The sequence below is a fragment of the Thamnophis elegans genome, chromosome 16, assembly GCF_009769535.1.
Source record: "Thamnophis elegans isolate rThaEle1 chromosome 16, rThaEle1.pri, whole genome shotgun sequence".
NCBI lineage: Eukaryota > Metazoa > Chordata > Lepidosauria > Squamata > Colubridae > Thamnophis > Thamnophis elegans.
Window position 1 is genome coordinate 26,148,166 of NC_045556.1, and position 16,111 is coordinate 26,164,276.

General features: G+C 52.3%; 2 protein-coding genes across 3 annotated transcripts in view; one reads left to right on the plus strand and one right to left on the minus strand.

The window, feature by feature from the left end:
• The window catches only part of LOC116519341 (circumsporozoite protein-like), a gene marked incomplete at its 3' end in the record, with an annotated part of 1,997 nt that extends 826 nt beyond the window's left edge, over positions 1–1,171 (minus strand). The window contains exons 1-2 of the mRNA XM_032233183.1: positions 1,064–1,171; positions 539–697 (exon numbers count right to left, since the gene is read on the minus strand). Of these exons, the coding sequence (XP_032089074.1) occupies positions 539–697; positions 1,064–1,171 (267 nt within the window). The remainder of the gene's footprint in view (positions 1–538; positions 698–1,063) is intronic.
• Positions 1,172–12,029: 10,858 nt separating this feature from the next.
• RXRA (retinoid X receptor alpha) overlaps positions 12,030–16,111 on the plus strand; it is a 101,899-nt gene continuing 97,817 nt past the window's right edge. The window contains exon 1 of one of the 2 annotated variants that reach the window (XM_032233710.1): positions 12,030–12,460. In XM_032233710.1, the coding sequence (XP_032089601.1) occupies positions 12,433–12,460 (28 nt within the window). In that variant the 5' untranslated portion in view covers positions 12,030–12,432. Of the gene's footprint in view, positions 12,461–13,921; positions 14,044–16,111 lie in introns of those variants that run through there. The other variant, XM_032233707.1, reaches the window with a different exon arrangement.

Sequence of the window (16,111 nt, forward strand, 5' to 3'; positions counted from 1 at the left end):
TCGTGCAGGTGCCACACATTGTGTGCATGTGCGCAATTTGCCTTTTGCCATAAAACAGGTCTAGAGAACAGGTTGGTGGGCCAAAAGTGCTGGTTCGCTGTCAGCTGTTTCAGGCCGGTACCGCTTTTGCCAAACCAGGACAACCCGGCACCTCTGCCCCCAATGTCACTCTCTTTCCTCACACAAGAGCTACGCCAGCCCTGTTCTCCAGCCCCACCTTTCCTTGTAAAGGTGCGGCCACACCTGATGTGGCTGCACCATTGGAACCTATCTGGGCATTTTGAGATTGGCATCTCTATTTTCACTATTGTTTCTTAAAAGTCTGTAGAGATTCTCAGTCCTCCAGGTCCTGGTTGTCCTAAAGATGCTTTTTCAGGAGTCAACTGGAGTTTCTAGTTTTTTCTTGAAGCTGTTTCGCTTCTCATCCAAGAAGCTTCTTCTGCTCTGACAGGATAATGGAGAATGGAAGGATTTATATTTTCTTGCAGACAGTTGATCATTTGCATCCTTTACATCATCGAAGCACTTGGAGGCTTACCTGTGTCCTCAGGGTCACCTGAGTAGTTCTCCTGGTAGCTGTAGTCTGCAGTTTTTTTCTCTGGAAATCCATTCCTACTTTTACACCATTAAAAAGGATGTTCATCCCAAACCATCTAGCTAAGAGCTGAAGGAGCTTTTTGGATAAGAAGCGAAATGTCTTCAAAGAAAAACAAGAAAGTCCTGTTGCCTCCTGAAAATACTCCTTTGGGAATATTGTTTTTTGTTATCCCTGACACACTGTGGGTCTTTTTTACAGTTGATGCAGACTTGCATTGAGCACTCATGCTTTGGTGCATTCAATGTCCTTCCACATGTACGGAGGAAGACAAGTCATGCTGACAAGAGAAAATGCTGTTGATGTGATACTGGGTGAATGTCATTTAGTTTTAATCCTATTTACACACTTGTTACATGTGCTATACTTTTATGAATTATTTTATATCTATTTTATTTTCTCAGTATTGAAGGTTATATATCTACAAGCTTCTGACATGAATAAAGAACAGTTTCCGAGATCTCTTACCTGATCAGCTAAGATCCTGTGAATTAGTTTGGATTTTTTGGCACCCGTGTGCATCACCATACACTTTATCACATTGAATGACCTCTTGTCATTTTGAATATCTTCCATTTATCTAAACTTTGAAACATCTGCAGCCTTTCCACCAGCTAACTTCGTGGCTTAGCCCAGCTGTATTCTTAGTCCTTATTCATCACCCCAAGGAGCATGCTTTTCTGCAGCCAGGCTGAAGACCTTCTCAGCCCCGTGTCTGGCTGACCTGGTTCCTCTGGAGCAGCTGGACCTCTCCTTACCCTGTGGATGGACATCCAATGGACCAAGCTTTTTGATGGCTGGCCAGCTGCAGAGAGAACTCCCGGCTCAGTTTCACAAGGCAATCCAAGATGGACATTAGGCAAGGAGAGTGAGAAGCAGGATAAAGATGCCTAGGGTGGAGACAGGGGATCCATTACGGTTGTTCGCCTCTTGGCTCCTCACATGTCCCTTGTGCTCCCCTTAAGTAATATGCTTGCCTATTCCCCCCCCCCCAGTCAATATTGATATTTGTGTCCAGGCCAGACCAACGTTGATGTGACAGCGAGGCCATGCAGCACAACGGAACATTAATGGTGAATGATTCATCCCTCTCCATCCCTCCTCTTCCAGGGGCACCCTGAGCCTTGCAGATTACAGATCAACAGAATTGGAAGGGAGCTTGTAGATCATCTAGTCCAACCGCCCTGCCCAAGCAGGAGACCCTACACCATTTCTGACTGATAGCAGTCCAGTCTTGGAAGCTTCCAGGGATGAAGCTTCCACAACTTCTGAAGACAATTTCTGTTCCATGGGTTGATTGCTTTCACTGTCAGAAAATTCCTCCTTATTTCTATGTTGAATCTCTCCAGTTTCCATCCATTGTTCCTTGTCTGGCCTTTGGGTGCTTTGGAGAATAGCTTGAGCTCTCTATGGCAGCCCCTCAAATAATGGAAGACTTCTGTCCTGTCTCCCCTGGTCCTTCTCTTCACTAGACTAGCATGCCCAGTTCCTGCAACCATTCATCATCTGTTCATCATCTCCAGTCCCCTAATCCTGGTTGCTCTTTGCACTTTTTCTAGAATCTCAACATCTTTTTTATAGTGTGGTGACCAAAACCAGATGCAGGACTCTAGGTGGGGTCTTACCAAGGCTTTATAGAGTGGTAGTAGCACTTCCCTTGATCTTGATTCTATCCCTCTGTCTGTCAGGCCTGCATTTATATTCCTTTTAGAATTTTGGCCTGCCACACTTTCTCTTATTACATTATGCTGTTTCAATAGTATAGTCGATGGAAGGGGGGAATAGAAGGAGCAGGATTGTGGAATGTATTGTTTTTCATTCTTTACTAGAAGCCAAGGTCATCCTTTGTCTCCGCACTTTCACACCTGACCGGAAACAGCTGCATGGAGACACCAGCGTGGAAGAAGAAGATTGGACCATGTGATGGACTGTGGGTGTGGGGACAAGATCATGAACTTTTAACTGGGTGGGATTCTGATGTAACTTCCAGAGTTGGAATCGCACAGCACGATGCCAACATGCCTGCCTTATTAAATTTGAACTTTAAGCATAGTTTTGCCTTCGACTCTGATTTAATTCTGCATGGTATTTGGAACGCTGACATTATTCCAACTCTGGCTTCAAAATAAATCACTAGCACCCCTCCCTCATGGGGGAGCTGGTGAGGGTGGCTGTTTTCCCAGTGCTGAACCACCCGGTCAGCGTAAAATATCAACAATTGGGAGAAAGCCTTTTGAGATAAGAAGCTGAGATGAGATGTTACTCTTCCAATCTTCAAAGATGAAGCAGTTTTGCTTTTAAAATTTATTGCCGCTGGCAAGAAGCCCAGCCTGTGGGGGATGGAAAGAACAGGAATGAAGGAGCTTATTCTCAACGTGGAGAAAAGATGGCATAAAGATCTGATGAATGGAGGTCCAAGCCACCCTCAAGCAGTCAGCTCCGGTGGCCTTCCCGGACTATTTCGGACAACTAAACATGAGTGCATGCTCCCCCTCCTTTCCACCAGCCAAGGCTTGGAAAAAACCCTGGAGTGGAGATTTTGACTCCTTCCAAACAGGGATAATTGAAATGAGCCAATGCCCTGCAACTGAATTGAAGACAGAATCCCTAGCAAGATGGGATTTTCAACCCAGCCAGCAAGAAGGGATTTGGCAACCATCTGTCAGCCCTTCTTCATTCAAAAATCAGGAAAGAAAACCACAGGACTCCATTGATAGAAATCAAGTGTACTTTTACTAATTATAAATGAATAGAAGTGAAGCTAAGCGAAGTCTGATTATTTAGGCGCGAAAGCGAATAATATATTGTAGAATTCATTCCCCTCCCCTTGGCATCCCGTGCACAGTCCAATCATAATTCTCCCAATTGTCAGGTGTGAGATAACTTCGAAAGGCATCACCAGGCTGGAATGCTGGTTTCGTTGGCCTTGGTGGGAAACACTCCTCCTCCACATGCGGAGTAAGGTGGACAGTTCAAACTCTAGAATCTTCCTCCAGCACAACAATGAGTCCCCTCACAAATACCATGCCCCCCCTCCCCATTTCAATGGCAGCCGAAGCAGCAGCAAAGCGGAGGCTGACACTATCCTTCACTTGCCAGCCACCAGAAATTGGGCTGCAGCTAGTGGATGAAGCATCACTAAATTGGGCTTTCTTCCCAGAGTATGGATGGTTAAGATTCCAGTGGGCACCTCCTGGACCATCAACATGGGAAAGTCCCCCAAGCCAGCAGAGGGGCCCTTGGGCCAGAAATCCTCCAACCCAGCAGAGGGACCCTTGGGCCAGAAATCCTCCAGGCCAGCAGAGTGGCCCTTGGCACATATACCCCCCATACCAGCCATCATTGGGTGAACTGCAACCTGTGAATCAGGCACCCTCGGGATGGGTCTTAATCCCAGGTCATGGATGGAAGGGATTCCAATTGGTACCTGCCCTTCCTCAGCAGATGGCACCATGGCGGACAACTGGGCAGTGGCCAACCAAGGGATTGACCTCCCCACCAGTTCCAGTCTCCCCTGCAATGCCCCAAAAGGTTCTTGCCCAACCTTCCTACAGAGAAAGGTTCTCAACAATGGAAGAAGGGATTACCAAGGGGCAAGCTACAGAATGGATGGTGGAAAAATGTGATATGGCGGTTCCTAAGTTTAGAGATGTAAGTAGGTCCCTTTCCTCGTGGGGCCCAACAAAATGCCACCTTTGCTGTCAACTTGGCCACAAAGCGTCAGAGTGCTTGGCTCCAGCCCCATTGCCCCAAATGTGCTCACCAACCGCCATGGCGGAAAAGAGAAGGCCCCAGATGCCACCACAAAAGAGTCATCTGGCCCAATAACCTCTAGAAGAGGATTCCCAACTTAAGGTGACAAAGAGTCCTACCTAGGGGGAGGCCTCGGAGGAGGAAAATGCTGAAGATGACCCAATGGTGAATGCACCCATCCGCCCCTTTGCCTTCCAAGTCAACCTCCAAGTGCCTAAGACAGGGTTGGAGGGGGAAGTTAAAGCAGTTGTGAGCACCAGTTGCGCTCGATGGTTAATCAGCACGTCGATTGTCAAGCAACTAGGCATAAGCACAAGACCTCTAGCCTGTCCCATTCGGGTTGAGCAGGTAGATGGAATGCTAAATGGAGGGCCCCAAGCCATGCTAGTAACTGACCTGGTGAAGTTACAAGTGGGTCGACACTGCGAGCTTCTCAGATTCATTGTGGCTTCGGAGATGCCGGAGAAAATAATCTTGGGGCTTGCATGGCTTGACAAGTGGAAACCTATGATAAAGTGGGAAGACAATGGTAGGAAATTGATGATTGTGGATGAGCCAATACCACCGATGGAGAAAAGGGGCCAGCCAGGGATGATTGAATCCAAGAGCCCAGAACCTGCAGCAGAGACAAAAAACTCAGCTGTCCAACAAGAACCCAAAAACTTGTTGGGGGATGTTTTGTCGAGTAAACCGCAGCATGATAGTAATGGAAGCCAGGATAAGCTGATGAGAGCTATGAAATTGGTGCTCCCAACAGACCAGTCTGGACTGCTACAACGTGTGGCCAGCCCTAACGGACCATGGGAAGAGGTCGCAATGGACTTCATCGTGCAACTCCCAGACAGCAGTGGAAACAGAGTAATCTGGACAGTTATGGACTTGGTTTCTAAGCAGGCGCACTTCATCGCTTGCTCAGAGTTGCCGTCTGCAAAGAAATTAGCGAAAATGTTTGTGAAACACATTTATCGCCTGCATGGATTGCCCAAGAGGATCATTTCAGACCGCGGAGCCCAGTTCACAACCAAGGTCTGGAGCCAGGTTCTGAGATCCATTGGGTCCACACAAGAACTGAGTTCAGAGGTTCATCCCAGCATGAACTGCACAGCAGAGAGAGCCAATGCGGTAGTGGAACACCACATCCAGTATTTTGGTCAGACTTGCTGAAGTGGCGTACAACAATGCGGTTCACAGAAGCACTGGATTTACTCCTTTCCAGATTACCAGTGGCATGGAATTTGTCCCCATGCCTGAGCTGCCTAGAGAATCTCCCTCCTCCATGTCTTTGAATGAATGGATGGACATGCTAAAGAAAGGTTGGGAGAATACGAAGAAGGCTCTAGCAGATGCAGCAGAAGTCTACCAGAAGCAAGCTGATAACCACTGCTCGGCCCAGACCCCTTCCTTGTGGGGGACAAAGTTTTTGTGTCTACCAAATACTTAATATTAGGAATTCCTAGCAAGGAATTTGGTCCAAAATGTCTAGGTCCATTCCCTATAGTGAAGATAGTTAACCCATTTACATTTCAGCTCAGTCTACCCAGAAGTCTAGGGAAATTTGGCCCGGAATTTCATTGTAGCTTGTTGAAACCAGTAATTGGATCTAGCATAAGAACATCCACCCAAACTTTCTCTCCTCCTAACCAGATAGAAGGGAAACCACAATCTGAGGTGGAAAAGATTGTAGACTCTAGGTTGAATAGGGGTCGCTTGCAGTATTTAGTGCAATGGAAGGGTTACCCTTTGTCTGAAGCCACTTGGGTGAAAAGTTGGAATTTAAAACTGGAAACGTTAGTAGAACAATTCCACGAGAAGTTTCCCGATAAGTCAAAGGGTCCCCTAGGGGTGGAAGTACGTGGTTAATTTTTTTGATGTTAACTTTAATGTTATTCTCTTTTCAGGAAAAGTTTTTCTTCTGAGGAGAGGCCACCTGAGGAGAGGCCTGCATTTATATTCCTTTTAGAATTTTGGCGTGCCACACTTTCTCTTACTTCATTATGCTGTTTCAATAGTATAGTTGATGGGAGGGGGAAATAGAAAGAGTAGGATTGTGGAATGTATTGTTTTTCATTCTTTACTAGAAGCCAAAGTCATCCTTTGTCTCTGCACTTTCACACCTGACCGGAAGCAGCTGGGTGGAGATGCCAGTGTGGAAGAAGATTGGACCATGTGATGGACTGTGGGTGTGGGGACAAGATCATGAACTTTTAACTGGGTGGGATTCTGATGTAACTTCCAGAGTTGGAATCCCATAGCACGATGCCAACATGCCTGCCTTATTAAATTGGAACTTTAAGCATAGTTTTGCCTTTGACTCTGATTTAATTCTGCATGGTATTTGGAATGCTGACACTGTTAATGCAACTCAGGATTGCATTGGCTTTTTTGGCTGCTGCTGCACACGGCTGGCTAATATTTAAATGGTTTTCCACTAAGACTCCAAGATCCCTCTGACAGGCCAGGGCCCCCGGTCCTCACCTCTCCAAGCAAGAAAGGGTACTGCTCTCTTTTGCCTAGTTTGAAGGCAATTTCTCTGCCAGTACTGCATTCTGCTGCAGAATCAGAAGGGCTCTCTCTACCTGCGCATGTTCCTTGGTGGAGAACCCCCAGAGGCATGGCTGCTGGAGAGCAAGGACTGGCTGATTGGGGAGCGCAGTTCCTCTAGCCATCTTTGGCCAGCACGTTGCATTTCTATCCAGCCCTTCGCCAAGCAGGTGTCTCCACCCACCATTTTTTGTGGTTACAACAACACTGTGATGTGAAGGACAGTGGTTCCCCCAGGAGCCAGGCAGGGCACCAACTGGGATAGGGTGGGGAAACCTTAGTCCATCTCCAGTACTCCAACTACTGCACCACATCACCACATTATTGAAGAGATACTTTTCAGAGGAAGGATGCAATGAAACAATGATAGGAAAAGAAAAAAGCAACCTTGTGTGCTGGGCTCCAACAGTCTGAAGGAGAAATCAGCCAGAGGAAAGGCAGCTGAAACTGTCCCCAGACATCCTCCAGCCAATCAAACAAAATTTGCAAGATGGAAAAGCCTCCTGAGCTCTCAGTAATTCAACCTCATTTGTTTCTGCTGCAAGGAAAGCTTTCCATGGGAAAGGAAGGAAGAGAGGCTGCAGCCTGGATGGCATGGAGCCTCCATGGAGAGAAGGAACCAGGAACAGAATGAAAACGGCCTCTCAGCTTCACTCGTTCTCTTGGGCTTCTCTTGAGTGAAAGAAATCTGGTCCCTGGCCTCAGGGAATGCATTGGATGCTGGGCAGACACCAGAGACGGCTGGGGAAACGGCTGCCACGGATGGAGCCCAGAAGGGGAGCTGGGGATTTGTGCTTCTGTTTAACCTCCTTCCTCCCTGTCAGATGAGCCATCATCATCATCATTTCACATAGATTGCAGTGGGGTTTCTCCCTCCACCCAAAGCCGGAAGGGGGGTTAAAAGACAGCTTTAATTTAAATCTGACCACCATGAGTCATTCTGTTCACATTTCTGTGGTTGATCAGTGGCTAGAGAAGACAAAGAAATTCATTATCTTTGCGTTTTCATGGAAACTTATGTTTCCACTCCTTAAAGCTAAGATAAAAGGACTTGCCTTTTGTAATATTCACACCTTCCAGCGTTTTGCATACTTTTAAAAGAAAATCACTGCATGTGGAGGAAAGTAAATAAGGGGGCATTTCAAACTTCGGCCTGGCTGACTGACTGAAAAAACTCAAATGGATGCAGAAATGAGGTGGGAGACAAACTTCAGGTCAGATCAGGGGTATCAAACTCGATTTCATTGAGGGCTGCATCAGGATTGTGTTTGACTTTGGGGGTCAGGGTGGGCATGCCTAAGGTGGGCGTGGCCAGCTCAATGTCACTCATGTCAGGGGTTGCTTGAGGCCCAAGTCCTCTGCCAATGAAAATGGGCTCCTGAGCTCCGTTTTCAGCTGTGATGGCCTCCTGCAACCCTCTGCCAGTGAAAACAGAGCTCAGGAGGTTCCATTTTTGGTGGCAGAGGCATTGCAGACTGGTCCTTTGCTGTTTCCAGGTTGGGCCCATGGAACAGATTCGGGCCCCGGGCCTTGAGATTAACACCCCTGGGTTAGATAAATGAAAAACGAATCAAATCCAACCTGACCAATTGTAACTGAACAAAAGTCTTGCAGTTGGTTTGGATTGAATGACTTCAAATATCCACTGATGGAGCCTGAGCTGGGTTGATGGACCAGAGATATTTGAGGTGCCTTTGCAAATTCTGAGGCAACATCTCTCCCAGAGGTCATGGAATGAAAACATTGAATTATCAGCATCTCGTATGAAAATATGCCTCCTGCAATGAAGCTATTCAGATTTCATTTCTTTGGTGCAAAAAAAAGAAAAAAAAAAGAATATAGAAATGATGGAAAAGTTAGAGAAAAAGGCCGGGCAAATGGAGAGAGGGAGAGTCAAGATGGCCATTGGAATCAGCACCCTAAGGTGGACTGAAGGCCACTCAGTTCAAAGAATTGAAGATTCATGGAAGACTTTCCACTCTTCAATTGGTGACTCCATTTCCCCAGAAATGATGGCTGCTCTGTGTGTGTGTGTGTGTGTGTGTGTGTGTCTGTGTGTATGTGTGTGTTGGGAACTAAGCATTTGTGCTTTTCTTCTGTTAGAGAAGCCCCGCCTGTTGTGTCCCTGAGAAGACAGAAGATAAAGTGAGAAAATGGCTGCTCCTCACGAGACCTTCTGCCTTGTGAAAGCACGGATAAAGGAAGACTCAGCAGCCACCATTTCCAAGGCGAAGGGCCCTGGGGAGCCTCCTCTGGCGTTGACATCACATCACCAGCCTCTTCTTTCCCCATCCCTGATCCAAAGAGTTGAAGCTGAAAAGACTCTTTTAGAAATGTCAACTTTCTCCTACCCGGTTTTGTGTGTGAAGGAGCCAGGGATTCCTTCAAAGGACCTGCCTGGTTTTTGGAGAAGGGGAAGATGGAGGACTGGAAAAGCAGCAGCCTACAGATGCACTGCTAAGGTGCTCCATTCAGTCAGCAGCGGCTTTCCTAGGTTTGTCAGCACAGAAAGATATTTATGTTCATACATACTGCATTTCGCCTATATATAATGCTTCAGCCACAGGTCCTGGGAGGATTTCTGGGAGGATTTAAGGTTGGTGCTGTGGCCCTCTGGGTCGGTCACACCAGCCATTTCCGGTCCTTGCTTTTCCTTCTCCATATTAATTAAGGATTTGTTCCTGCGCCAACCAGTGAGGGATTTACAGCCATTGCCAGGAAAAAATGACCCCAGCCGAGAAAGCAGCCTTCCTATCCAATTCCCACGGAGCCAGAAGCTGTGGCTGCCTTGAGAAGGTCTTGGCCCTTCTGAGTGGGAAGGCCGCTTTCATTTCTCCCGCAGAAGTCCTCCTTCCCAAGTGAAATCCTCATTTAGTTTTCTGGGAGGGGGGGTCTCCAATTCTGGCAACTTTAAGATTTGTGGACTTAGATTCCTTTGAGTTCTGGGAGTTGAAGTCCACAGGTCTTAAAGTGGCCAAGATTGGAGACCCTGCTCTGGGACATAATCAGACCATGTCACTGTGAATGCAATAGCTTTCTCTCACCACAATTTTCAGACAGATGTTGAACAGGAGGAGATAATACAGTTTTTACATTAACTAATTTTCAAAGGGCATTTGTTAGATAGCATAGTAAGATTAAGCAGCTGTTAATTTTATTCATTCTTTATATATCCCATTTACCTTGTGAGCATTACTGACCTTCAATTTCTTCTAACTCTGAATTTTACAAGTACTATGGTGCCAGCATGAATTATGAACTGAAAGGACAACACAACTAGGTCTTTAGAAATCCATATGAAATCTAAATCAGTTAATGATCAGTTTTTAAAATTGCACATCAACGAAAGATTTTTTTTGCAGATGAGACTATTGTGTCTATCATAAACCCAACAGATTACTGACTTCTCTATATTCAGTGTAAACCTTTGTCATCTGTTCCTATTATTCTATGTTCTAATCTCCAATTTGTTCAGGGGGATTCTGGAAAAGACATTGAAGTGTGAATCTCCGCGTAGTTTTCAGGACCACCAGCCATGATGTCCTGGGTCTTCAAGGTCCCAGTCTTACAAAGGCTGGGGGTGCCCCTTGATGAGGGCTCTGCTTTTTCTTGGGCGAGTGGGCAATTTCAGGGCTCAGCAGTGGGGTCCCTTGTTGCTCTAATATGGGGTAGCTGAGGACTCCCCTGTGTTCTTTAACATCTATACCAATTGCTCCAAGAGGCTCGTCTGCTGGGTTGGAGTGAGGTTTCATCACTGTCCTAATCATACTCATTTAAGGCCCCTTTCTGTGTTGGGCTGGCAATGGCCCTTCCCAGATCAGGCTATCTGTTGACAGTGATACAAGGCCCAATTGTCCCATGCTTAGACCATTGCACCAGCCTCTAGATGGGGTGGCCCCTGAGGCATCCCAGAAGCTTGTCATCCTTTGGTGCTTAGGCTGTGGCTTTTGGGTCCAGTCCAAAGTGATCTTGGCTGTCTCTTAGCTACAAAGGCCTGGCTGGTCGAATGGGAAAGCAGTCCCCCCCCCACTTTGACCAGGCTGTCCCCACTTGACAGGAGGGCGGACCTCATGGCCATCGCGATGGGGGATCCCGAAGTTTCTTGCAGATGGTTGTATAAACGGGTCTCCTTCTTCCCCCGACTCCGTCTGCTCACACGAAGCGCTTGCTTGGCCGGCGGCCCCTTGGAGCAGTCCCGTTCCCGGCTTGCCAGCTCCATCGTCCCGCGTCTCCGTGGGCTTCTCCCGCCGAGCGAGGGTAGCGCCGCCGTCGAGGCCGCGCGCGTCCCCTCCACGAACCCAAAACGGGGGCCGCGCGCGCTGCTGGGCCCGCCCCCTCGCTGCCATTGGAGGGCCGTAGGAGAGGCGCCCCCCCTGGCTCGGAGTAAGCGGGAGGAGGGAATAATGCTACGGCCTTCGGTCCATCCTGCCGGCAGCCAATGGTCGGCCGGGGTCGGGCGCCCCTCCAGCTCAGCCTCTGTGTGGTTGAGCGCTCCCGTCCGGCCGCCCCTGCCCTGTTTGCGGAGGCGACACCAAGGCCAGCCTAGCTCGGGTGACTTCCCGGCACGGGGCTGCGAGCGGTCCGTGGGCTTCGCGCCGGGCGGCAGCCGACAATCTCAGCCCGGCTTCGCTTTACAGGCCAAAGCCGACCGAGAGCCGCCGCCGCCGCCAGACTGGGTCTCGGGCCGTTGGCCGGAGCATTGCGGAAAGGGGGGAAGCGGTCGCCCCCCGGTGTCCGCAGCACCCGCAGGGCTCCGGCAAGTCGGCTTCCTTCCGTGGAGGACCCGCCGCCCCCGCCCATGGCGGGCAGGAAGGGTCCGGGACCCCCGCGGCTTCCACGCCGCTTCCCTCCCCCACCAAGCCTCCGTTCTCCGACTGGCACCCGAGGCCGATGCCCACCAGCCCACCCCGGAGACGTCCCAGCCGGTGCGGGAAAGCCAGTCCTCTGGACGCGCGGGGAGGACCGCCGAGAAACCCCGCCCGGGAACAACCCAGCGCCCCGCCCCGTCGCCATGGCCGGTCGGCCGTCGGACTCCCCCTTCGCCGGGCCCCTTTGCTCTGCGGCTCCTGGAAAGAGAGAGAGAGAGAGCGAACGAGCGGAGAGGGGCGGGCGCGCGCGCGCACTGGCTGGCTCCTCGCTCGCTCCCGGCCCGCCAGCGGGCGCGCGCGTAGGCACCGACACAAGTCCTGTACTTTAGTTACATTGTTGGTCGAGTTTTACCAACTCCCTCCGCCGCGGCGTTGCGCACACCCCGCGGGACTGGCTTGGCTCGGCTCTGCCTCCGGTGGCGTTTCGAAAGGCGCAGCTGCCTGCGAGGAGGAGGCGAGGCCGGGAGCGAGGCTCCGGAGCCGCCGCGGCGGGAGGGGGGAGGAGAGTCCCGGCCCCCCATCCGCCAGCGCGACGCGGAGAGACGCGGAAGGGCCCTTCCAACCGGCCGCCCCGGGATCCGCTTCCCTGCGCCTCTGGCTCGGCGGGCTCCGCAGCGGGGCCCTCCCGCCGCCGATCGCCACGCCGAGCCGCTGGGCATGAGTTAAACCACGGACATGGACACCAAACATTTCCTCCCGCTGGGTGAGTTGCTGCTTTTCCCTCCCCCAGAAAAGGGCCGAGGAGGGCTTGGCGGAATGGGAGCCCGCGCGCTGGGGGCGGCCACCCGGGCAGCGGCTGCCTCTGTTGCCTCTGGCTCGGGCCGGGGGGCGGCGGCGGCGGCCAGTTGCACGGCCCCGAGCGTTTCTCTGCGCGGCTGGAAGCTTCGGCCGGGCGCCAGGCCTCCTCGCCGCCGTGCGGACTCAGTCCGAGTTGCCGGGAGCGGCGACAAGTCACGGGGGTCTGCAACTCCCGCCGGTGGCCGGCAAGGCGAGCCCGCGGGCGGGAGGCCGAAGTGACCCGAAGAGCCGGAGCTTCCTGGTCGCCCCTCTCGGTCTCCCGTTCTCGGCTGTAGCGGGCGACCTTTCAGTCCGGCCCGGCCGAGGGTCCTCCCGGGCGGTTCGAGAGGCTCCGCTTGGACTTTCGAGAGAGCCTCCCGGTCGCCCCTCGGCTCCCGGCCGCCGCCCTCCCCGCTCTGTTCCCGGGGCCTCGTGGAACTTCGCTGATCGCCTTTTCCCGAAGCCGGCCGGGAGTCCCGAGGCCCCGCGGGCTTCGGCGCCGCCTCCAAGCGCGCTCCTCGGGGGATGAGCGGGTCTTCCTCCGCGGGGCAGCGTGCCGGCCTCTCAGTGAGGGTCGGCGTTGAGAGGGGCGCTGGGGGAAAAGAGCGTTCCAGGCACACCCGCCGGGAAGGGGCCGCGCTCGGCAGCGATGCCGAGGGAGGCCGTGGCTCGTCGCCTCGGAGGGCCGAGGCCAAAGCGCTTTCCGCTCGTCCGCGAACTCTGCCCCCAAAACCCGGGGCAGGAAGGCCGGAGCCTGGCCAGGCCCGGAGGCGGCTGGAGGTGTTGTTGACAATTGCGAGCATCAGCGGGCGTGTTGTTCCTGTTGTGGGTGTGAGGCAGAGGCTCTCCGGAGTTGGGGGGGGGGCGGCGGTTGGGGCTCAGCAGGCATGTAAACAACTCATTAGGTCGAAATCCCGTCCGCCGCTCCGGCTTTGTTGACTCTTCTCCGCCTTGAAAGCAAGAAGTGATTCCCGCGCAGAGCGACAGGCGGTTTTATCGTGGAAATCCGCGATTCTGTCGCTGAAGCTCCACATAGAACGGTTGTGTTTGTTGTCCTAGTTTGTCAAGAGCTGATCGGCTAATCACAAACTCTGCGATTATAGGAGGATTCAGGCTGACATCCAAGCTGGAGAATTGGTTGAGTGAGAAAACCAATGGAGTCTGGAAAGCATATCGGGCAGAGGTGCCCCATGCCTGGGCTGACAGGTGCCCCCCGAGAGGTGCCATTTGGGGCACTCTTTGACAGCCATGGAGGCGCCTTGTTGCATTGGCGCCTCTGATTCACAATCTCTGGGAGGCTGATGAGTCTCCTCCAGCCACTCAGGGTCCCCAGCCCACAACTGGCATCTGAGGGACCAGAGACCATCACAGAGGTGTGCATTTCTGATCCAGATGAGGCAAAAAGGAATTTGCCTGCTCGGTTGTGGAATTTCTCCTATGCAGATGTCCGAGGCCAGGGTCTGAGGCTGCAGAATTGTCCCTGGATGATGTTTTGTTGGGCAGAATATGGTAATTATATTTAGCTTTCATTAACATAATTCTAATTAAATGAGTTTGACTTTCCCCCCACTGGGCTGCCCTGCCACAGCTTGAGTGAGATTGGCCTCCCTGCTGTAAGGCCCTGACTATTGACTGATGGGCTGTGGTGTCCTGGAAGGATCAGATACCTTGCAGCCATTGTTGTTGCCATTGTGTGAAGCTCCTCACTGGCTGCCCCAAAGGATGCTGGGTAGGGAGCATCTGCCTAGCTGGCTCTACTGCTCACATTAACCTGTGGGCGGTGATGGGGGGGCGTTTTGCACCCTTTGCAAGCAGGACTGAGATTCTCCTTACTGAGGTCTGGGATTGTGCTGGAGGCAATTGGACTGGGCTGAAAGGTCCGGAGCAGGGAATGATCTGCCTCCATTCCTCCCTGCTGGACAGTTGGGCATCCAGATTCAGTGCTCTGCTTACGCAATGAATTACTGAAATGTTGATTCATCTGTCGATTTTTCTTTTTCAAACAGAAATTGATGCCGGTTAAACTTTTGTGGGTCTGTTTGTCTTGAACTCCAGCCAGCTGTGCTCCTTTCCCAAGGAGAGTCCAGCCTCCCAGCCAAGTTGGCTTCTTTGCACACAGTGCCAGGGCTCTTCTGCTCCCCCTCCCTCCCTCCCTTTTGTGCCAGGGCAGAATTGACCTGTTGGGAGAACTTGGGGCAGGGGTGACCCGTGTCATCATCCCATTGAGACCTCTGGCCAAGTCAATTGGCAGTGGTGAGGAAGGCTATTCAGCTTATTACCAGGGACCAGGCCTTCGGCTGAGTCCCATGGCAGAGTAGAGGGGGGGGGGTTGTCCATGATGCTCCTGTAGGAAAAGCACTGGTGGCTGGACTTCATTCAGATGTTTGAGTTCCAGCCGCAGGGAAGGGAGAAAAATCATCTCCTGTGACTCGGGTTGGGGTGGATTCTGCCCAGGCCTGGCTTCACACAACCAGTGCGCCATGCCTGGCTGGGCTCCCCTCCAACACCCGGCGGGCTTGGGTGGCTGGCAGTGATTGTGGCCGCTTCCAAGCTCCTCTAGGGGAGCCAGAAACTTGAGCAGGACAAATGGGGGGGGCACACTGGAGTAAACTATCGGCCATTGGGGAGGGGGAGCGGGGAGGGGCCATCCTCCATTGCGGGGGGGAGGGGGAGTCCAGCGACGGACCCGCGCAGTTCTCTCCGGCTCCGTTGCGCCGCGCCGCGCCGGTCGCGGCTTCCCCAGAAGGCCAGGAAGGGGGCGGGGAAGGGAAGCGGAGGATCCGCGGCGACTTCGGGGACTGACGTGGCCTCAGCAGCCCGCCCGGCGGCTACTCGGCTCTGAAAGCACCTTGTCTGCAGCGCCCTCGGGCAGCTCCCGGTCCGGCCGGAGGGCGCGGTGAAGACAAGGCTGGGGAGCCTCCCAGGAGCCGGAGCGGGGTGGCGAGGGGTGGTGGCTACTTGTGGCGGCTGGCGACCGGAGGAGAAACTTGGTCCCTTTCAACGGGGGTGATTATTTTGGACGGCTCGGCTTCTTGCGCAGATCCGGCCTGCTTGGGTTCAGGATACGCGGGTGCGAACGCAGCCGCAGGCAGAGCTCTTGGGGTCAGCCAGGCGCAGGATCTGGCGGCTTCTGTACTGAAGGCATGCAGAAAGCCAGCCAAGATGGGAGCTCAGGAAGTTTCGTGTGTTGGGAAAATGCTGGCTCCTTGCAGTGTGCGAATGCAGCCGGGAGCCCTCTGGAGGCAGAGTGTGGGTGGGTGGGGGCCTCCCTCCTGCCCTTCACTTTTGGGGAGGGAGCACCAGAGGATGAGGAAGGAGCAGCAGCTGCAAGGATCTGGAGGAGGGGAGGGGTCTGTTTCCATCTTGTCCTTTCCCTTTCTCACTTAGCAGCTTCAGAGTTGGGCCTCCTGTGACCCAGAATGAAAGGGCTGCCAGGTCTCTTCTCCTGAGGAGAAACCTGTGACTCCTCCCCATTCTTCCTGGTACCTTTCAGACCATTTTATAGACTTTGAGTGTAAAGGCCAATTAAGGCCAAGCAGGCTTCAAAGATCCAGGACCAGCCTGGATTTGACTCTGG